Raw genomic sequence first — 23,657 nt, forward strand, 5'->3', positions numbered from 1 at the left:
GCACCAGCCCATTCTTTTTACCCAAATCTTCTTATGCAAATACCCCATGAATCCAGTTCAAAGAGCTAGCTTTAAAATGAGCTTCTACACACATTCAGATGGGTCCTTTCACAACTAGCAATGGGACTTAGATAGAAAGTGACATGAGAAAAGTTTAGACACTTGTTTTTATAACTGAACATGATCTTGTTATCATAATCTGATACTGGTAACTGGCATGGTCTGGTTGTAGAATTTTAAGCCTTTAACAGAAGGAGATAATCTTGGCCTTTGTATTACAATGTACTGAATCCTGCACTTGGTGAAAGCTATCAATGAGAATTGCAGTTCATGCTTTTTCAAACAAAACTTTTTCATGGTGAAGGCTTTTATCCTATGATAATTACTTAACTGATTGTAGCGGTTCCTTTAACATTAGTGAGCTCATAACAAGGGCAAATAAAAAAGGTTGCATTATTTTAGAATAAATAAATTATCAAATAAACAGGTTTTGTTTGCGTGTTGAACTAAATGGTAATGAGGTCATTATTAAAAATGCTAATGTACACCAGCATGGCTAGTAAAAGTTAATGTATTTTGTGATCTTTTGTTTGCTATGTTTCTTGTGATTATTCCACATCAACTGCATCTGGGTGAGAGTGTTTTTAATGATTTAATTGCAAATCTAGGAAACCCTGCCAAAGGAAAAGGAGAGTACTTTTACCAAGTCTTTGATGTTGAAGCTGTTTCCTGAAAGATATTGTAAATTTGTCTGCCATTTTAAAGAAAACCTATGGTTTCTTTAGGTGTTTAAAAAAGAAAAAAAAAATCAGTTTATTTTAAGAAGTCCAAACGATGGTGAGAAGGAATTTCATGTTGACATTTCCCATACATGCTGACCAAGCTTCATTAAAGCAATGCTTCCTACAGAATATTCTATGGGAAGTGTAAAGACAACTGAGAATCGATTCTCAGCTGGAGCAAATTGGCATAACTAATTGACTTCTGTGGATTTGGTCCACACAGTTGCAGCCTTGGCCAGTGTGTGAAGTTGATAGATGTAGATAATTTAAACTACATGAGATTATTGTAAAAAGCGGGTGAAATACTCTGTTCTTTTATCAGTCCATGTAGAGAACCACAATGTGTATTACACTAGCCCTGTACAACATTGCTGTTTGACTTATTCTTTATACATTTTTTTCTGAAATGAATATTTATAATGTGTTCTGAAGCATTAACGAGGTGATACCTTTACTAAGATCCTTAGTGTAATAGGTAAGCATAAGAGCAAGTATATATTTTAAATGCTTATTTTCAGGGCAGCACAACAATTTTGTATAGATGCATTCTGGCAAAAATATTGTGGATTGTGCTTGATAGTCTTCATGGAGAAATGCACTATTAAGATTAAATGGTAGTGAACATTGAGAGTTCCAGTGAGTCATCTTCTGGATGCTTTGTGTTGTGGCATTATTTAGGGACATCAATACCTTTGGTGATACTTTGATTTTTTTAGTATCATTCTCTATTTCCTGTAAATCTGCAGTAACAAACTTACATGCTAAAAGAATATGTTGAATTCATGCACATGTATGTAGAAGGCCTAATTCTGTATGCAGATGTACATAAGTAGAACCCTTCCTCTCTTGGAAAACGCAATCCATCACCATTGATCCTGTTGAGCCGTTATTGCCTTACTCATCTGGAATAAACTTCACCTTTCATAAGATTATATTGCTTATCAGAAAAATACAGTTAAATATGAAGGAGGAGAGTAGGAGAGTGAATGACAGATGGGAACCTGCTCCGAAGACCGTGATTCTGTAAGGAGCCTCTGTGCAGGAGAGGCTTCTCAGTGACTTTGTCAAAGGTGTTCCTGGAGCATGCAGTAACCATAGGTGTTATGTTTTTTGAGAATGCAAAATAATTGTGTGTTACCTATCTCTATCATAGTTAAAGAATGACACTTAAAGTAACTTTAAATCTCTTAACTCTTCCTGTGTCACTGCATCTTTTTGCTTTGTAGATAAAACTAAAGCGATTAAATGAAGTGTTGTGTTCTTGCCCTTGTTTCTGTATCTGGAAGTGTTTAACCACAGCATGGAAAAAAAGTTTGAAAGGTAATCAGTGTGGAGAACTACTGAAAGAGTAAAGAGTAAAAGAGCAAAATGTAAGAGGGGAGAGAGAAAGAGGGGAACAGTCCAGAAGATAAGTATCAAACTGCCGAACTGTAAGATATGTAAAAGACATGAGAAGAAATTGGTGTAAAATAATGGCAGGTAATGTAATTTAGGGAGCAGAAAAATGAAAAAGTCCAGATTCTGTTTGCTGTTGTGTAGTTCCCTTTAAAATTTTGTGCCTCATTTTACCAGTATATGAAATGGGGACAGTTATAGCAACCCTTTGAAAATGGATTTTGGGACTCAGGATGAACGTTTTCAAGGACATGTAAACTACTAATACCTGTTACTTTACTGCAATTCACCGACCAGGGTTCACATTTCATAATGCCAACAGTAACAAAAGGCAAGGAAATGTAGATTATACAAACTAAATTAATTTGAATGAATTTCAGTCCTGTTAATGTGTTTGCTGTGCTTGAATAGGAAAACAGATCTGAGTAGGGAGAAGACAAAAATGCGGTGCTTTGTTTCTAGAATTTATTTGGTAGAGTAGCTGTGAACATGACTTTGTTGTAGGAAGGCAGAATGTAATGTACTGTTATTAAAATCAGGTCCTCAAGTCCTTTTTCTCAAGGAACTGATATTCTCTGAAAAGAGTTTCACAGTGGTGGAATTTTCAGAGCACATTATAAAAAGAGGCACGGGGCAAGGGGAGCCATTTCTGTAAACCAAAACCAGGTAAAAAATTTGTAGCCAAAGTATATTTTGAGAATGAAATGGGATGTTTTGACACTTTGAAATCAAAACTTTTCATTTCCAAATGGCATTTTTCCATAAAAGTGAAATTAATCCATCTCAAAAAGGTTTCAGTGTCATTCCCTGTACAGGTCCCATTGACTTCTATGAATTTTAATTCTCGCAGAAACTAGGGTAAGCCTGTATTTTGGAGCTTTGCTGAAATAAACTCTACAGTGTTTGAGATGAGCCTTAGCTTGTCCTACAGACAAAGCTGAAATTCGTCCTCAAGAGATTGAAGTTCCTTGATTTTGTTGTTTCTGCATCTGGCTCGGAAATAATAGTTTCATGCCTGCTTTTTTATTACTTTCTGTACACTGGAGGATTTTTTTTTCCATTTTAAATTCTTTTTAAAAATCTCCTTCCAGGAAACATTTTGGCATGCTTTGGGCCCTATGAGCAAACCAGTGTTTTCTAACTACAGGTGTTCACCCAGCAGTAACGTTGCACTGTGCTGTGCTCCAATCAGAACAAAAAAATGAATTATACTCACAAAATATGCCGGTGTTCCCAGTCTCACGCCTTCATCAGGGCTGAAATGTTCGTATACTCTGCTAAATCCAAGTCAACAATAAAAGAATCATGAGAAGTGCAAATGGAATTGTTTCTCTGCCAACTGGAGTGCAACGAGGCTTTGCTGTTTGATGAACAGCTGTAAATACTCCAGATTCCCCCATTGCATTCGTGCTGTATTGATAGTAACACTGGTGCTTTCTCTCTAAGATCACTGCAGTTGCTATCATTACACTGTTTGCTGCAGTTTCATAGATTCCCTCTGCTTTTCTTACCTTCTGGGTATTAGATGTGCAATGCCCTATAGCAAATACAACTACAGCCTGAGCAAATCTCGTGCTTTCTCCGTAATTTCAGAGCAGCGTTTTACAGCAAAACCAGCATTCCTCCTATTAAAATACCATTCAGGGGGATTTCCACGTGCAGGGACTACATCAGAATTGAGTGACTCTTCCAAGTCATGCAGGGTGTTGAGTTTGACAATCCAACCCAAATCACCTCATTCAGCATACGCGGTTCAGCCTGCATCTCTTGTTTACGCCTGACAGGTGGGGAAGAAAAGAATTATTTACTTAGTAATAGATAACTTCTGCTTTCTGAGATGTTTATCCTAATAGCACTAGGGGTTTAGATGGATATGTTAAGCACAGGATCAGATAAAAGCTATCATGTAACAGCATAGTTCCTTTGCACAAGTATTGGTAGTAGTTCTGAGCCTGACTGCTTGCTGCATACTCCATGTGCCTGCAGGATGAAGTAGGAGCAGAGCAGTAGCTCGGCAGATAAATTAGCCTTTTTGCCTCAGAAATACTTGGCACATTAGGAGAGGAGCTCGCTCACTGATTTAAACATAAGGCAGGTGTGGTTTCCTGATATCACTGTGACCATAGGGCTTTCTTTGTCAAGCCCTAGTGCTCTGGTGTGGTTTAAAACGCAGGTATAGATATCCGTAAGTGGTCAGACCGCTTGGAGATGAAAACACTGGGACAGTAGTCTTGTGTTAGACCAAGGTAATGATCAGGTGTCAGGGCCGGAGCATAAAAGTCCTCAGCTGAGTGAGAATACAAACAAGGCAGTGCGTTTAGCTCAGAATATTTAGAGAATGAACTACTTTGCTGTTTATGATAGCCCTACAAATACACAGTTTATATAGTAGACTGGCAGAGAGGAGAAGGGAGATTGGCTCTTTAATCCAGGATCTCTAAAAGAGGGTGGAAGAAACAATCTGAACATGCTACAATAATTCAAATCCCTGTAAATACTCTGAATACTGAAAACCATGTAAAATTATTATTGCTCCCAAGGTAGCCTATAAATATTATTGTATTGGCTGAATCCAAATATAAAATATTTCCTCCCTGGTTTGTAGAACAGTTGACAGATATAATAGACACCACTAGCCAACTCTTAATCGTGGTTTTAAGATTTAGATTTGTTCTAGATGTTAGAATTAACCCTGGTTAGAATACGATAGATTTCTATTCTACAAGAGAAATATCCCTTCTTCAGAAGAAATCCCCTTCTTAAATCATCTAGTCTGTGACATCCCCTTAATCCCTTTATTTTTCTTGAATTTAGCATAAATATGTCCCTTTTTACACCTCCATCTGTCTGTTCTACTTTTTCTTGGTTCTTGTCTATGATGCGTTGAGCTCTTTTTTTTTTTTCCCCTCAGTCATAAGGGCATTAGCTAAATCAGTAGTTTCCCAGAGTTGGTGCCAGAAAAGTAGACTGAATGTCTTGAGACTGGTGAAAGACGTAAATATACAGAGACAAGTATTGATCTGTATGCGTGCAAGAGCAGAGACGGGTGGATGGATAGGCGGACATGCACACAAATAAATAATACAGCCAGTGAATGTACATACGCGTCTATCAGAAAAGTCATGGATTTCTAAATGCTCTCACTAATAGTCTGGTTAATGAATACAAATGCAGTGCAAACTCAAGCAAGCTTAATACTTTCAATGGTTTGTTCCCAGGCATCTACGGTGTGGTAAGGAGGAGAATTAACATAGGATTATCATATTTTACGCATGGGCATACTTGCCAATCCTTTTAAGAATACTTTAAGGACAGATCTAGAGTTTAAGTATTCGTGAGTAAGGATCACTGAATATAGATTGTGTAAACCACTTAGCTATAATTATTTTGAATTTCTCGATGAATGACACAACTGCATGTTCAGTTGACTCCTATATAATGAAATAAGCTGTTTAGTTTTTAAATGTGGGAAGATAGGACTACACAAGCTATCCTAAATATTTAACAAACTTTGATTTGATTAATTGAGCTGTTTTTGGCACTGTGAGAAGCTATCCACAACCTGAATATTATCAAAAATCTGTTTTGAAAGCGAATGGCGAAAGATAGGTATGCTTCCCTGGGTTTCAGGATTCAGCACATTCATAAGGCACATTCCTCAGATGTTGGAGATTTTATGCAGGTACAATCAAGTATCTATAAGATCACCTGGTTGCGTTACGCAGTTGTCTGACAATGTGGGCTGTGGTTTCATGATAGTTAATATCTGATCAATGTGCTATCAAAGCACCCAGTGGCGTAAATTTGATCTGGATAAGGTTAAGGCACATGATTGCATTTCTGTATACTTGGGTTAGCTAACAATGTGCGGTTTGTGGTGGCTGTAGTAGGACAAACGACGTCTGATCTGACAGAAGGGTTTTTTATTTTCTGAATGAGCTATGAAAAAAAGGTGGCAGAAGGAGTTTGTTCACAACATCTCTTTGCATTTTGTGATCACAGTGCTTTTTATCTAATATTAGAGATCTAAAATTAGATTTTAGCGTATCATAAATTGGATCTTCAGGTACATATCCTCCTAAAAATGTGTATTTATAATAACCCCCCTACCTAAATGTTCTTAGTATTGCTTTTGCTGAGCTGGGGGAAACTATTTGCTTCCTTTTCTCAGTTTATTAATATTATCTAAATAGCTTATTTGGATAGTTCATGGGGATGGTTTTATAACGTGTTTTGAGGTAGCTTTTGGCATAGGGAAAAGTCGACTTAGAACTCTCTCACATGAGTGAGTAGAAAAGAGTGTTAATTCTTCAAAGTTTTTAAGCTGTACCAGAGACAGAGTTTTTAGGTATGCTGTGTCAAAATCATAGGATTTTGCTCTGTGTCATTTCTCACCTTTCTGTATGTAGCAGAGCAACAGGGGTAGTAAGACAAGGACAAAGCTACTCAATGGCAGACAAGGGGCAACAACCACAAAAGGTGCCTTGGGAAGATTCAGAGGAGGAACTTTTCCCCAGGGGAGGTGCAGCAGTACTGGAAGAGGTTGGCCAGAGGTCCTTACGTGTTTTCAAGGGCTGGCTAGACAAAGCCATGGCTCATCTATTGTTTGTGACAGTCCTGCAGGAGACTGGAACAGAAATCTTCGAGTTCCCTTCCACTAATACTTCTGCGATTATTTTTGTCTGTACCCTCCATTGCAGAGGTGCCAAGTAATTTGTCTAGGTAGGATTTTCACTGCAGATGGATTTTCTTTGCAGGTGATTTTTTTTAATGGGATTGTGACTTTGTGTACTGGGGCCGTAACTCAGCTGTGAAACACAACTCCATGGTTCCAAAGCAGAAGTCATATATTGTATAACAATCACACTTCCACCAGTATAGTGACCATCCTAAATGTTAAAATAACTCATTTTCTTGTTGAAGTCCACCATTACGACCAATTGTGTATGTAGGCTTTAGAGTCCGCTTCATAAGGGCAACCTATCAGCTTTATAAAACGAAACAAAACCCAAGTACAGAAGTTTCTACTTTCTGCAGCACTATCAGCCTGTAGTTCTGTATTCTTTCCTGTGTACATCTTAGGAGTTTAGCTTTAAAAGCCATTATTGATAATTTCAAAACACTTGTTTGCAAGGTAATGAATACTGTACAGAGTAAGACCAGCTGTCCTTGTGTTGTGTCCTGCTATCTGACTTCAGCTAGTAGCGAAGGCTTATCAGTGTCAGAGCAGTGCGTCATCCTTTCCCTGGTATATCTTCCCAATTATCAATGGTTCACTCTTCACTGAGCTAGGTAGGATCTGAGGATGCATCTTAACAGCAGCATTCAGCACTTTGCAAGTTTAAGCTCATTGAAACGTGTTATTAATTACAGTAGTGCATCTAATGGTGCTGTCATTATCCTCTGATGGATTCGTCCAGATAACCAAGCAACCAGATGTTCATTTGGTCAGTTTCCAAAAGAAATATGTTTCTCTGTACATCTTTCATTTGGCATTTAGTGACGTTTTCATAGCAATGCACTTGCAGTTAAGAATTTATTTTTTTTGGGGGGGTGGGCGGAGGGGGGTTAATGCAACAATGGGCTCAACTATGTTTACAGTTGAACTGTTTGAAACTCCATCAGGCAATGACTCAGTCTGGATCACTCTTCAGCTGCTCTAAATTCTCACCCAAATGTTAAATCAGTTTTGGTTGCTTGTGATTTATGGATGCATGATTAAATAAGGAAGCTGGAGCAGCAGAAAGTATCTGCTGCCATTCGGGAAGCACAAGCCCTGGAAGCTGGCGGATGTTGGCTCTGCAGCAGATCAGCCTGGTTGGAGCAAAGGTCATCTTCTAATGGAAAGAAAAACAAAAATAAAACACTCCCATTCCACCATGAGGAGATACTGAGCTACCAGGGGGAGGAGGAACTCCTGTAATACACTGCTGTGCCTCCTTTGCTGTACAGATTTTTATGGTCCTTTACTCTTCTTTCCTCCCACAGACAGGTTAACACAGGGCCTGTGATATGCCCAAGCAGCAATGAAATGGGCTGCTCATCAGCCTCTGCCTGGGAAGGAGAGGAGTTTGATCCAGAACCCTGTCCTGGTCAGTGGTAGTTCCCTTGAGTGTCAGTCTCTTCCTGCGATACCAGCTTGTGCCCTGCCCCACAGTGGGTTGTCCCATCAGCGAGAGGTCTGTAAAAGGTCTGGAGGGTTGAAGAGGAGCTTTGGTGAGCACAGAGACATGGGACTGGGGAGACCCGATGTTCCCAGCTGCCCACCCCTAGCCATGCTGTTCCTGTCTGATGGAATCAGCATGTCACAGTCCATATTAAGCCCAGTGTTTTCTTGAGCCCTGCTGTCCAGCTGTGTCATTGGGTCTGGCTCTGCTGTTCCTACAGTGTTCCTCCACTGCAGGCAGACAGCAAAGTGCTCTGTCTGCTTCCTTGGCACAAGAAGCGTCCCAGAGAGCTGTCTGTTGCTGCTTCTAGTGTAGGTTCACGCTTTAAAATCTGGGAACTTGAGCAGTTAAGCTCTGATGTAGTCCTTTACTGCTTACTGATATACAGTGTCACATCAATGAAATTAAAACTCCTGTCTTATCAAGGTATCTATTTTCATTATCCCATGCCTTGGTGATGCTCTGGAAGAGTGACTGGCTATATTAGAGAAGCGACACATACTAGCTTCCTCCTGTGTCCTCTGGGGCTGGGAAATGAGCTCAACTGAAAGTGTATTGCTTTGAAACTTGAAGGTACCACCAAGTCTTTCCATCTGACCTCTAGCACGGCATACATAAGGGCTGAGTGGTAGTTGGCACTGGACAGAGGAAGGTTTTCCAGGAAAAAAAAAAAATCATATTATAGGAACAGTTGTCTTTGCAGTAGCCAAGGATCTGAACATCCAACTTTTATTGTCAAGGAGGCATGTCTGTTAGGGTCTGGTGGCTTTGTTTTATTTATTTCTGTTGTGTGATCCCTCAGCTTTCATTTTTATAGCCGCCATATTTAAACCTGGGTCTTAAAATTCGCAGTTTTGTGTGGCTGCACTTTTTTTGGTCAAATTTTGTAGCAAAATCTTTTGTATTGCCTGAGTGAAGTCTTAGTGTTCGCCAGGTGAACCTTTGCTACGTCGGTTCAGGATTTCAACTGATTTTTTTTCGTTTCCATTTTGTAGAATTATTGTGGTCACATAATTGCCATGTACTGATGAAATCTGATCCGTGTTTTTCTTCTGCACGGCCTCAGTGTTGTGCAACGCTCTTTTTGCTCATTTGAAACCATAGCGCCCATGTTCCAGTTACAGAAACAGGAAAAAATGCTTGGGCATGCTTAGGTGTGTGTGCATGCAGCGAAACTTCCTCTGTATGCAGTGAAATGAGAAATGCCACATTTCCAGCTTCCATCCGCATTACGGGCCATAGGGAAGACAGATTCCATACCTCACTAACAACTGTGAATCCTGAGATAATGCTGTTGTTCGGTTCAAATGGATGGACAGGCAAATCACGCTCCATGTTGTTCTCATTAAAAGGGTGCTGTTTTGCAATCTCAGGCACAGTTGTTGCCCATTGCATGCATTTCCATTGTAATTTTTGTCTTTGCTTTTTGTAACTCTTCTTCCAAAATCCCAGTGATTAGTATGCAAAATTTCTATCTTTGAAGCTGAAGACGTACTCCTGAGTATTGTCATCAATTAGAGCTTTGGGGTTCTGTTCTGCATCTTAAGGATAAAATCCCTGGCTAAATTCTTATGCCGTTTTTACTTCAGTACCTGAAGTGAAACAAGTAACTAAAGGAAACATGCAAATTGTGAAGCACTTTGTTGTTGTTGTCATTGTTAGTTTTTTGCCAGTATCACTTCAAATCACTTCAGTAAAGCTAGTGGCAGCTTTTAGGCATGAATAAGAATTGGTACAACACAGGCATGTGTCTGTCTACATAAATTTTGCTTCTTTAAATTAAAAACCCAATAAATGAAAACTGTCCGGATGCGCTGGTAATAAATGAAAGGCTGACTCAATGTCTGCCATGGCCATTAATGAGCCTTTCCTACACTCCCTAATCATCTTGATTGCCTTATTGAATGAAACGTATGACACAGACCTTGTGTGGAATCTCAGTCGTGCTCAAGCACTCACTTTCGTTCCTTGTAGGGTAAGTGGTGATTTACTTCTGGCACCTTTTCAAATGGCAGCTCTTTAAATTTGTGGTACTCTTAAAGCATCTGTTTTCCAGTTGAATCTTCCCCTACCTATACACTTAGTTTCTCAGAGCACCAGTGCTCTTCAATTTATTATTATCATAGCAGGTGCTAGTATCAGAAAAAACATTCATGCCAAGCCCCTTGTTCAGCTAATCATTTTGCCTCTCCTATGTGAAGTCAACATAGTTCCCTCGAGACGGAATTGGCTGAAGTGGAAAACAACTGCACAGGCCCCTACTTCCATAGCCTTTTGGGAAAAAAAAAAATCTGCATGTTTTTAACCAAAATGTTCATTGTTTCTACCTAAGGAAAGTTTTGTTAGGAAACACTCCCAGTTTTAATCACTCCAAAGTTATTTGGGCAGCCTATTTAAAGTGAGGTTGTGGCCCTATCATGTGTCTAGCTAAGAGGTATTAGCCTGCAGCCCATAATGCTGCGTGAGTACTGTGAGCTTTCTGTCAATGTTTGCAGTCTCAGGAAAAAGCTGAAGGTTATGATGGAAGTGGAAAGGGAAATGATCGAATAAGCTTTGAAAACGAAACTTCTCTTCCTTCTTCCAACTGATCCTTCTTGGCTTGGCTGGGAAGAAGTGGAGGACAATGGCAAGGAAGTCTTCCTAAACTGAAATTCTGGATTTGTTATACTTGTTAGAGGAACTCATTCAGACTGGTTAAAAATGAGATCGTTAACTAGTGGTTAACTACATTGTTAATGACTTGTAGTTTCTGGTATTCTGTTTTGCTTTGTGTTTTTTTTTAAGGGCAAAATTTGTGCAAATTTAATCCAAAATGATGAAGCAGATTGTTTCTGTTTGTTATTTCTTTAATGGATTAGACTGTTGTTATTTTAAAGTCATAAACTTTGACAATATGCTTTTGGTATTTTCAAATGTGAGCTTGTCCTTATTTTTTCATTTTAGTTCTTACTGAAGAACAATGTAGTTGCTCTTGCAAATGCAGAATAATAACTGTTTGACTTGGCTTTCCTCCATGGTTCTTCTGCATCACCATTTCCATGTGGTACACATCTGATCAGCCCATGGGGTGCTAGCACGGAGAGCTATCATAGCTTATCTGGTGTGCTAGGGAGGCGAATCTAACAGAATGGTGTTTCTTATCAACAGTGTTCCCATTTCAAAAGATCAATACATTTTGAAATGTAATAGATGAAATAAAATATGTGGGTGAGAGAGTGTGTTGCATGTGGAAGCCCCAGTCAGGAACTGGGCTTTGTACATACCCGTTGTCCTTTGCTTAATCTCTTGGCTAAGAAAAGCTTGGGGAGAGAAAAATAAGGGAACTTGGGGGACAATTGTGATCCATGCAGAGGGAAAAGACGAATGGTGCAAGAAACAGAGAGTTAAAATGAATACATAGAAGAGGAAAGAAAAGAACTAAGGAAGGTGAAGGACAGGGAAAAGGAAAGTAAGATGGGAAAAGGAAGGTATGGGAGGAGCAACCTGGGCACCACAAGGAGAGGAAAATAACAGATAAATTTGTATTGCCTGGAGATGTCCGTGGTACATTTACAGCATACCTGAAGCATTTGGTTCTTAAGTATTCTTCTGCATAGATTTTACAGTCTGCTTCTCTACGTTTGTTTAAATGTGTTTTGTGCAGTTGGATGAAAATGGCATTTTATTTTAATACGCATTTATTTTTTCTTTCCTAATGTTGCAATATACTCCAAAAAAGAATAGGACGTGTATTATTTCAACAGGAACTTAGGGTGATTTGTTTAATGTGAACAAGGGTGTTAGGTATTGTGAACTATAAAAACATTTCATTGTTAGACTAGGAGAGTTAAATGTATCATTTTTAGCAATCTTCCAAATTAAACAGCCAAGTTCTGCTCTTCCCTCCGTCAATATGACATCACTTTGTTTACACTGAAAAAGCGATTTGAGAGGTACCTCTTGAGTTGGAACAGGTTATTTGGTGTGGCAAGAATTCATAAAATATTCTTAGAAGTTTTCATTTTTGTCTTAGTAAGAGGAAGTCAAAACAAATGTTTTCAGCTGTGTAAACCGTATACTTTAAATATTGTTCCCTGTGTCGTGTCTGGTGTGTTTTTGTGTGATTTTTTTTTTCCCAAAAGCACAAAACCGTTAATCAAGTAGGTTAGTACGCAGGAGAAAAATGGATGAGAAGAGGAAAAAGCTATGCATTTGTACAAGAGCGTTGCCTACATTCTTTGTTCGCTCCAGTGATGCACTTGTGCCTTCCGTCACTCAGTACTGCAGTATTTTTTATTAAAGCTTAGTTTTGTAGTTCCTTTTAAAAATGCAGTTAATGATCACAGTCTCTTGAGGATTGGATTACATGGATTATGTTCTCATTTTGTTTCTTTCTGACAGGCCATTTCTGGTCATTTTTCCCTGTTCTGCCGAATCCCAAGCACCCCTGAATGCAGTCCATTGGTTTTGGGATGTGGAGAGCCGTATGTGCAGCCCCACTTTTCTAAGGTAAGTTGCTGTACCAAGGTTAAAGCGTAAAGCACCCACATGGCAAAGAGCTTCTGTAGCTGCAGCTTTAGGTGGCACTTGAGTATCTTTAGGAAGCAGGAAGGCCTGTGAGCTACAAAGGGCTCTGTCTGCGAGGATGATGCCGTGATGTCTGGCAGCGTTTACCGGCCGCAGTGAGGTCACTTCTAAAAGTATCGGGTTGCAGCGCTGAGCCTCCTGGCGTGATGGCAGGCAGCTCTCGTGAACCTCGGCCGCTCCTCAGCAGCCATGGTTATTCTTAGAGACACTTCCCATTCCTCAGGAAAAGCTACTGTGAGAGGCTTAGCTGGCTTTTATCTTTAGAAGCGAGTATTTAAATGTTGGACTAATTTGTAGCTCATTCGCAGCTCAGCTGCAGCCCTGCCAGCTGCACTGGGATCAGTGACAAGTCTTTCTTCTGCCTCCAAAGCGCACTTGCAGACAGATCCAGGGCCTAGGAGCACATTGCCCCAGAGGCAACTCGGCTTTCTCGCAAGCGTGTAGCTGCCTGGGGGAGTTTTCCAGAACAAGTAGCATATTAGGTTTTCCCTAGCAAAGAGAGACCTTACAGGCGCACAGAAACCTCACTGGCTTCATGAGCGTTGGGCTGGCATTGCTGGGCTCTGCTCTGTTTTGGATGGAGGTGGAGAAGGGCCAGTGGCCGCTACATTAAATATTGCCCTGGAGTAGCAACCAGACTGTGCAGTGCAGAGGCATGAGTACCCACCCAAGTGGCAGAAGGGGGTGAGAGGAAAAGCCTCTGTCCGCTTTGGGGATGTTGGTTCAGAATGGTAGGAGCAAGCTACATTTAACCAAAGCATCCTCCTGCTTGGCTGGGTGGCCATCCGTGACCCAGAGACGGCATTCCTGCAGGAAGCTAGCAGGACATCTGAATTAGAGACAGGCTGTGTTGGACCACAAGGAATAAAAGTTCCTTTTTGGGTGGAGATCGGAAAATTAGTTGATGAGGCTGAAGTAGGAACTGGTAATAACTGCACTGGGAGACATCTGGCTGTGCAGTTAGCAGTCACTTGGCAGTACTGAGTGTTGCAGGGATTCCTTCTCTGTATGTCGTGCTCTTCAGCCTCGTCCCGCCCCTCACTTCTGGCTTTGGGGAGTGACATTTGGACTGTGTTTGACCTTCCAGGGCTGGAAACTGGTCTGTCCTTGCAGACTGAAGAACAACACACTCTCACTGAAGACCAGCAGCCTTCTCATTTCAAGCCCCTACCACTGGCCATGACTGGGCTGGGCGTGCAGGCTGCAGACCTCACCTGTATGTTGGAGGTCTGGGTCTCCTGGGCCGTGGGGCTGCCCAGGCTGTGGCAGGGAGCAGGAGGAGGGAATGGGTCTGTACCTGATGTGGCGGTGGGACAAGCCACACTTTCACTTCTACTCTATTGCTAAAAATAAGTATTTTCATAGCTGTGTGTTTGCGTGGGGCTCCCTGTCTGAGGGAACAGAAACATCCTAGTACCTCTGTGTCTCTTGGTACTACTATCCTTTTAGCCTGGACACTAAAGACTTTTTAAGAGAGGAATATTCATTATTCATGCTGAACTTTTTTTTTTTTAAGTTCAGGAGAGTTCTCCTTGTTTACAGTACAGTTAACTGTAGCCCACCTTATAGGCATGAAAGATGCTTCTTTTTAATCCCCTTCTCTTAAGATCCAAGAAAGCGTGAAGGAGTGAAACGACCCAATCGCTCACTGCTAACGTGGGCTGCTGAAGTGATGATACTGGGTCACGACAGCTGTCCAGATGCTCTGTGCACTGGGATCTTGCACTGGCTGGGATGTTCCCGTACCAGGCGTCGGTAATAGTGTGAGAAAGGGAAACATGATCGGGGCTCTTCTCCAGGAGAGTAAAATACACACCCAGCAGGGAGGAGAATATCCTAGAAACAAACAGCAGGGAGCTGAAACAAGGAAGCAGCAGCACAGGAAATGGAGCTGCAACTCTGATTCCAGCAGATGGATTAGTGGAAGTCAAATGGGGGAGAAACCAGGGGATTTCTGTGCAAGTGGGAGAGTGCTCTGTTAGGTTCACCCCTGGCCAGTAAGGCCAGCTTTTGCACTGGGTGTGCATGTATGTGAAAGAGCAGAAGAGGTGTAGAGAAGTAATTGATATGTCTCCCCATCATGAAAGAGTTGGGTTCTTACTTAATTTTTCTTTTCTGAACAGTCTTTTTTCTTTTTTTTTTTTTCCCCCTCAATCTTCGGGTCAGGTTTTTAAATTAAGGAACTGCTTTTTAAAACTTTACCTGCCGAAAAAAAGTTGTTTGTTAAACTGATTCTTTTTCACTAGTAGCTTTGGTCTTTCCTAAGTGATATCTTTGAACTTTTTTTTTTTTTTTTAACTAAAGCATAGCTCTAGCAATGCTGCTTGTAAGGAAATCCAGCATGTAGAGGTACCCATGTGAATGGGAAGAAAAAGGATTAAGTCTAATGAGTGGAGTAGTCAACTAAAGCTGTCAACATTCAGTTACATTTCTTTGCCCTCACGTTTTGTACAATGTAGTAATGCATTTGGAAATTAAAATGAGCATTCTCCTGTATTGTCTTTCAGTGGCCCTTTTTGGCTCTTACTAATTATTTCATATCAAGTGCAACAAATACAAAACTAAATGAGCTTTTAAAAGTGTAATACTGCTATTAATTAAGTGGAAACTTATAAATTTCCCCTTTATAAGACACTAGATAAGCTGAGATTCACCAAGGACAATAAATACATTATATCTACTTAGTGTTTTAAGCAAATTTTAGTTGTCACCAACAAAATTAATTTGATTTTCAAAATGAGGAAAGGGGGTGGAAGTAATGGGAGTCTTAAGGTCAGTGAGTGATCCCATAAGAGCCTTGAATTGGCAGGTGGAGTGGAGCAAATCATGAGATGGAAAGGAAAGGGAGATTTCTCATTAGGGTGTCACGTTAACCTGAAGTGATTAAAGTGTGAGGCCTTGTAGGAGCTGATTTTTCATTTCCAGAAATCAGGGCTTGTAGAGACTAGGAGAGGAAAACGAAATAACAGAGGACTCTCACCCTGCCATTTTGTGGGTCTTAGGACCTTGGCAAAGTCAAGCTTCCTGAATAAAAGAGGGAAATTGGTCCTTAGTATGATTAATTAGAGAGGAGATTGAGAATTATTTAAATATAATTTAAAGCCATTTAATGAAAACCAATATTTGAATATAAGCTTTAATTTCCCTAAAAATAAGTCATGGCTGGGGATGAGAAATTTTACATTACATGTGAATCCAGCAATTTTGGAGACCCCTGTGTGGAAGGGGAGCCCAGAGGCACCGCATCTGTTGCAGCCATCAGCCTGGGTGCGCTGCATCGCGTGCTGGCTGTGCACACTGCTGCGTCTGCCATGCCGTAGTGCAGAGGGACGGCGTGACTGCTGTGGAATAACTACTGGGGCGTCCACCTGCCCTGGAAGAACAAGGGATCTGTGACATGAAGTTGACTGCTGAATAGGGAATATGATCAACAATACCGAAGTGGGAGAGCATTTGGTTTAAGAATCATTACTTAAAATTGTTCCCCCCCACCACCCCTCCCATTTTTGTTTTATTGTTTCAATTCTTCATTAAAGAGTGTTTTGGTTTTGTTTTTTTTCTGGCATCCAACTTTCTTAAAAGATCTCTAGAAGAAATGTATAAGCTAATTTTAGAAAGCGTTTTTGTTGATTTTTGGCTAAAGTTAGTAGAAATTTTCACAGGAAATAATTTCATTACATCTTTGCTACAAGATAAGTTTAAAAAAGAGGAAATACTGGAAAAAATAGAATATATGAGTGATTGTACTTTATAGGCCTAATGAACACAGTTTTCACAGGGGGGGGGTCTTTATGGGTTGCAGATGCATTCTGCTGGCTGCGCTGGGCTCAGGAGTCAGGTCTCAGCAAATTCCCTTTTTCTGTCTTCAGTCTGCTGCCATTGCACAACCTAGAGATTCGTGCTCTTAGCATTTCTGTGAATGTTCTACGAACTGAACTGTGTTTACTGTTTCAGCGTAAAGGTGAGATAGGGAACTTTTTTTATTTTTATTTTTTCCTCTAGAAAGCTTCCCAGAATGGTAGGGAATCACAGTCATTTACAGATACGGGTTTCAGGTAAATAAAGGGAAGGGTGTGTCTACATGTGGCAGTATACCACAAGGTAGAAGGCACCTCCGCTGCCTTTTCTTTTTTTTAGAAAAAGCTGGATAAATTAACGAAGCAGAAAGTTAGCAGGATTTTTCTATGAGCACTCTCCAGCATCCGGGGCCTTGACAAGACAGTTCGGCTAGGTCCGTGCAGCAGGGTACTGTTGTCTGCATGCTTTTCTGCAGTCCCCATCTGAGCTCCTGTGTCCTACACTAGACTCTAGAGCTTCATGACTGTCGTATCTGGTCGCCTATCTTTTTTTGCCAATTGATATTAAACGTTCCTTCAGGCAAAAAGTGCAATAGAAAGCCAAGGCACCTGCACTGCGTTCGTGTTGAGTTTCAGACCTAGAACAGCACATAATAAAGGAAGGCCTTGAGGTCTTGTACTTGAGAGAGCAGGTATCTGTTGGTTTTCTAGCCATCAAATAGCTCTTCTTCCAGAAAATACTCTCATTTAATTACAATGAGGGAGGGCTAGCATAAAAGCAAGAAAACATTTTGTGTAGTCATGTGCAGTATTTCAGAAGAAACCTGCAGTGCATAATTCTCCGCTAAGCAGAAGCCAGGATAGAACTTTCTTCTCCTCGTAAACACAAAATTAGTTCATGTCTTTTCTTTCTTTTATGGTGCTGGCATTTATTCAGTGCACCATAAGCCCCGTGTCCTGAATTTCTTGATTCATGTCTAAACATTGCTTGTATTAGCTGTACCCTAATTAATCCTTTTGTGCCACGAGTTGAATTTGCCCAGCACGCTTTTCATTGCCAGGAATGGATGCACCAAATCTGCTGATGCCAAAGAGGTAATGTGCATTTAACACGCATCAGCACTCTCTCCCTCTGATAATTGCTGATTCTACTGCACTTAATAATACACTACTAGGTTAAGGTTATACACAGCTCAGGCAGTGCTAACTATCAGGGTGTGTGGTTATTCTATAATAACCACATTTTAGGGTGTGTTTCACTTTTACAGGGCAGTCATTTACTTCAAATTACTTTGTCATTTCTTAAAGTTATTGTGCAATTGCTTTATTAAAGAAAACTAAATAAATAAATTGATTTTTAAAGATGCGTTAAATAACACTAATTATAATGCTTAGCTCTTAACGTGTTTTTTATCCTCAGTGCTTTATAGCTATTTTGCTGTTAATTTTTACAGCATTCTTGTGGTGAACAACTAGCAGTACCTTTGCCTGAAAGTTAGGAATGCCAAGGCAGGGGTGTCAAACGGTTTGCCCGAGCTTTCTGTGGTTTGCCCAAGAGGTGGTTTTAGAGCCAGTATTAGTATTCAGTTGTTTCTGACTGCCAGGTCGTGCTCTCGCAAATCTTTCTTTCCCCCAAACCATGGTCTCGAGAATTATATCATCTTTAAAATGGGGAAAAAATAAAAAGTGCCTTAAAATGGCACAAGTCAGTTCTGTGATCGATAGAATGCTGACTGTGTGAAAGAAGATGTGCTTCTAAACGGTTTCACTTTTAAAAAATAAAAATAAAATTCGAGTACAACACTGGTCTTTCAAGGCAGCAAAAATTCAGGTAAATGTCCACCAATTAATTTCTTGAAGTTTCATCAACTAATTAGTGGTTGCAAGGGTGTTATCTATGTTTCTGTTGCCTCCTTTAAGATCTTTTCAAGCTTCAGCTGAGCTACTAGCTGTCGGCCTGTGATTAAATTTCTGAGCTGCTGTCAGTCTCGAGAGTGTTCAGTGCAGTAAAAAGAAATGTCTCCAGCTGCAGGCTTCTAACAGGTTAGGTATAAAGGAAGAGAAGGTGTATCCTCTGTCATTTGTAGATGCACCATTCTTAACAGGAGAAAAAAGAAAGGCAGTAAACAGAAAGCAAAATGCCTGAAATGGGACCAGCTAGGTGCTAGGGGACTTCTGAAAAATCAGGCCATCGTACTTAGGCAAACATATGCAAAGTGGAAAGCCTTTTTTTAATCAACTTACCCAAGCAACTTGAAGCAAAGTCTACCAGAACACTTCTGTCAGTGTGGTCAATTTTGTTGCACTGTTGATAATACTATGTTTTCATACACATGTGTATCATATTGTGTCATATCATAATATTATACTGTATCATATCATATTGTATCATAATGTGTCATTACTATGTTTTCATACACATATGTATATGTACTATTATATTCCCATATTAGAATGGAATAGAATGTATCTACGAAATGAGGTGATTTTGTAAGACTCAACCTCCCTTTATTTAAAAAATAAAATCAATCTGAATATGCATCTTAAACAGGCAAGAGCTTAACAGTGCCGGAGGGCAGCTTAAAACTACTCACAACTTTTAAATGGTTGGGTTTGACAATGCTGTGGATATATTTATTTTCTGAATGTGGACTGGATAATATTATACGTGCATTTATCACAGTTGGATTATTTTCAACTGCTCAGCCTTTCTTGTTTGTTGATTGTATCTTTGGTTCCAGCATTGAGGGCATTCAAACCGAATCCTTCTCAATCCCTATATTTTAAATTTAATTACTTTTAAGCTTCCAAAGTAGTTATCTCTGACTTAGGTATTATGTTAACACTGCAAATACTAAATAATCATCTAAAGGGAAAAGGTGACTCTTCTAATTTTCCCAAAGGTCCTAATCCTCCTATGGGATCGTGTTGCAACGCTTAGCTAACATGCTCTGGTTGGCATCAGAGGAGCTTTGCACAGGAGCGAGGTCTGAGACAAGCCTCCTTCAGGAGGACATCCTTAAAAACACCATGACTTGATTCTGCTGCTGCCGGGTGTTTTTGTCGGGACTTCGTCAGTAATGGTGGTTTGCAAAGATGCAAACTTCAAGGACTTGGCAATAAGGCAAAATGAAAACTGCAAAGTACTGCTGACATTGACCTGCTGCAAGACTGTACTTTGTATTTATTTGCCATAAACAAGAAGAAATATTTACTTAATGCCTGCATCTCATAGACTGTTGCTATTTCCTTGAGAGCTCAAACAGAGTCTCACCAGAGGCCGCCTTGCTGAAACCTACTCAAACAATCTTTATTTCAAAGCACTGCTTACTGTAGCTCAGTTACTTCCCTACTCTACGAAATTGCAGTCTCTGGTAAAATTAAGAAAAGGATGATTCATACACCTGGAGAAGGAATTGGATATTCAAGTCACTTGTCAGGCTGGCAGCTTTAAATTATATAACAGGAAGCTTTCTATTCATATGTAATGTAACTGAATCACCACTTCTTTATTGATAATTCATTATATGTTGCTACTATCACTCTGCAGCTCTGAAATGCTTTTTGCTATAATGATTTTATACCATACTAGTATAATGGCCTTCTGACTGTGTCAATCAGCACTACTTGCGTGTACAATAATATTATTCTGCAATCTGTCTAGGGAGAATGCTTAAAAGCTTTCTCTCATTTTCTCCGTTTAACTCATGTATTATCTGAGTTTTTACATTAAATGGCCATACTTAATATCCCATGACATGTCACCTATTTTCTAGGGAGGATACTGATACAGTACTTACCAATTCCAGAATCCATACTAATCAAATGACACCTGCCCACTTCAGCCAGGAGCAGCTAGTTCAGTGCATCAGCATTTAATCTGCAGGGAGAACTTATGAGAAGGAACAAAAACAATGTGAACTGCAGTTGGCTAAATGCGGGGCATGGTTGATGCAGTTTGTTTTGTAAAGAGGAATTTGAAGATACTGAAGTCAAACTGAGGTACAGGAGTCAATTTATGTACAGATTTATTGCCAGGACTTAGCCCACACTGGTGGCACGTTGACAAAGACAAGGCCTAATCCAGCAAATATAGATGTGATTTCTGATACGCACTTTGGGGTAGGTAGTTTGCTGAGTAAGGCTTCTGGGCTGTGAGTGGAAATGTAGGCATGAATGTAGCAAACTCAAGGTGTTAGGTCAGACTTACAGAGAACTCAGGCCCAGTGCGGATAGTTGTAGTTTTGCATTGAAAGAGTGCTTGGAAGTCGCAAATAGTTACTGTAAACCTCATCCACCATCAGGTTGATGTCCTGGGAATTTTAACACTTGAAATTCTAGCTGCTGAATGCAAAATTAGACATTGGAATCAGTGCCAGGGCATGCGTGTAATCTGTTACAGATAGACATTTCCCTTAAAAATAATGGATGCACTTTTAATATTATTTGTTGTTTGATTCAGTCAGTTCTATGGTACAGCTAATCCCTAGGTTAAGGGATAAAAGACAGTTTACCAAAATTTAATGTTTCAAGGGGCCAAGTGTCCATTTGCTTCTATTACAGTCCTATCCACTCAGCACAAGAAGTTCAGGCAAAGTTAATGCAGCAAGCCTGCGCTCTCCAACTACAGGCAGAATTAATTTGCTCGGCCACACAAGAAGAATGGCAAGGTACAAAAGAAGTGGTTTAATTAGACCACAGCCTTATTTAACTCGTGAGACAATAAATTGTACAGTTCGCGTTGTCGTTCTCTCCTCGGTCTGTTTTTAAGTCATCTCTCCCTGGGAGTTGGGTATTCCTCCCAGGGAAAGTTGCAGTTGTAAATGGAGGAGACTCATTTGTAGAGCTGACAGTAAGGTGCTGGAGAAGCTCCTAAACAGTCAGGCAATGATATAAGTGTTTGTGGGACTTGTGAAGGAGAATATACATATAAACACATAGGTAAAAGGCTTTTGTTGCTCTTACTGACAAAATTGGCACCCGCTTGGGTCCTGCACTACTGTCTGCAGCAGTACACTGGCAAAAAGATGAACAGTTTCATGTTCTAGTGTACATTTAGGGGAAATAAGTCTGTAGACAAACTGTATAGGTCCATGTATAGAAGTTGAGAAATTGGGATAGAAACTTCTCGTTGTAGTTTTCTTTTGCTGTTGCTTTCTCCACTGCATTAACTTGCCAGTTTTGCTCCTCTAGCCTCTCCCAGGCTTTCAGAAGCTCTCAGAGCACAGAGGGCTGGCTTGATGGCATAGGTGCATACCATGTTCTCATTCGGCTTTGTGTTTTGACATGAGTGCAAAATTCGACCTAAATGACTTGGTTTTCCTCTGGCAGTAGCAATGGCAGCGCTGACTACAGACAGCTGCACTGCAGCCTCGCGGTGCTTTGCAGCAGCAAGCACGCAGCGTTGCGCTGTAACCCTGAAACTGGAGTAAGTGATTTGTACAGTCTCAGAAAGCTGTAGTGGCAGCGAGACCAAAGTATAAAGGTTAGTGGACGCTGGGGAGCCTGTCGTGATGGGTGCTCACCTCCATCTGCAATGTTCAGACCTCCTTGAGGCCACTGCCGTCATTCTGCCCTGCGCCGGGAGGAGGGGGGCCTGCCAGCGCTGCACCGGCATCCCTGCACCCTCCCAGACGTACAGCAAGTATCTCGTGCTTCTGAAGTGCACTGTAATTATTCATTTTACGGTTTTGTTGTAGCACACAGTGTGGGTCTGATTGCCTTAATATCGGTATAACTAATAACCCAAAGAGGGGACAATGCTTGCTTGTAGACAAGCTAAACGTAAAAACACGAAATAGGGGGCTGAGGGACGCTGGGCAGAAAGTTCTTAGGGGAAAAAAAAAGATTGTTTTTTCTGTGTGAATGTTTATTTTGTAATTTGATAGAAATAAACAGTTACTATGGCAACTGTCATATCACAGGCGACAAGCAGAGCAAGGAAGATGCTGTGTACTTACCAATTAGGTGAGTGGGTTTTGGTATTTTTTAAAGAGACATTATTTTCCCTGCTTCATTTTCTCTGTACGTGGTGCATCTTGACTTGGCCTTCGAGGAAAGTTAGGTTTTGCTCCTGCACATCCTCTTGGCAGCTGTGTCTATCCATGACTAGCTATCACTAGTCTAAGACTAACTGTAGACTAAGACAACCTATATCTAAAGCTAGCTATAGACTTGGCTGTGGCTGCAAGGTGCTGCGCCCTCCCTCCTCCTGGTGTCCTCTGAAGGCGCCAGGTAAGCGTTAATACCCTACAATTTTTTCCCTATTTTTGATACTTGAAGCTGGCTTTTTGTTTCAGTGTTTTCTAAGTCAATGAGGAGTGGAAGCAGAGAGTCCCTGTTTCCAGCCCTGTGTCCTGACCGCTGCTCAGTTCCCCCACTTTGTTTGCTGAACTCCTCTCATATTCCTTTTTATTACTTTTGTGAGAACATTGTTAGTATGGTCTTGAAAAAGCAAATGGTGTAGTGCCGAAGGAAGGTGATTTTTTTTTTTTTTTTTTTTGAAAGGACCTGGAAGCATAGCACAGTAGCTTTCATGCATGGACAAATTATAATTACAAGTGTGCCATGTTTTCATGGTGTTTTTTTTTATTTTCTTGCGGGAAGAATGGGGCCTTTTTGTTGCTCTGCAGGCAGTCTGTGTCGTGTGTAAAACCCTCCTACTGCAGGGTAATTCAGAGTGCTATGTTTACTCTGTATATTCATGTGTTATTTAATCTTCATATATACACATGCACACACATGCACATCTACTTTACATTTTTTGCATTCGTATTTATTTGTATGTATATTTTATACAAATACCTGTATAAGCACACATTATTTCCACCACTGCATATAGTACATAAGACCATTGACTGTTCTCTTTTTCTTCCCTCCAGAGAGCATTAGCACCTGTGAATTTTATTTATGTAATTGTGTTCTTCACCAGAGACAACTTCTACCTGGAT

At 40.4% G+C, this 23,657-nt stretch overlaps 1 protein-coding gene across 2 annotated transcripts in view; it reads left to right on the forward strand.

Annotated features, from left to right (window-relative positions):
- Positions 1 to 23,657, forward strand: part of LOC308176832 (uncharacterized protein) — a 173,530-nt gene that overhangs the window by 97,982 nt on the left and 51,891 nt on the right. For both annotated transcript variants that reach the window (XM_080553102.1, XM_080553103.1), the window contains one exon: positions 12,725 to 12,832. In XM_080553102.1, the coding sequence (XP_080409228.1) occupies positions 12,725 to 12,832 (108 nt within the window). The remainder of the gene's footprint in view (positions 1 to 12,724; positions 12,833 to 23,657) is intronic.

This window comes from Anser brachyrhynchus (assembly GCF_964034855.1).
Source record: "Anser brachyrhynchus genome assembly, chromosome: 12".
Taxonomy (NCBI): Eukaryota; Metazoa; Chordata; class Aves; order Anseriformes; family Anatidae; genus Anser; species Anser brachyrhynchus.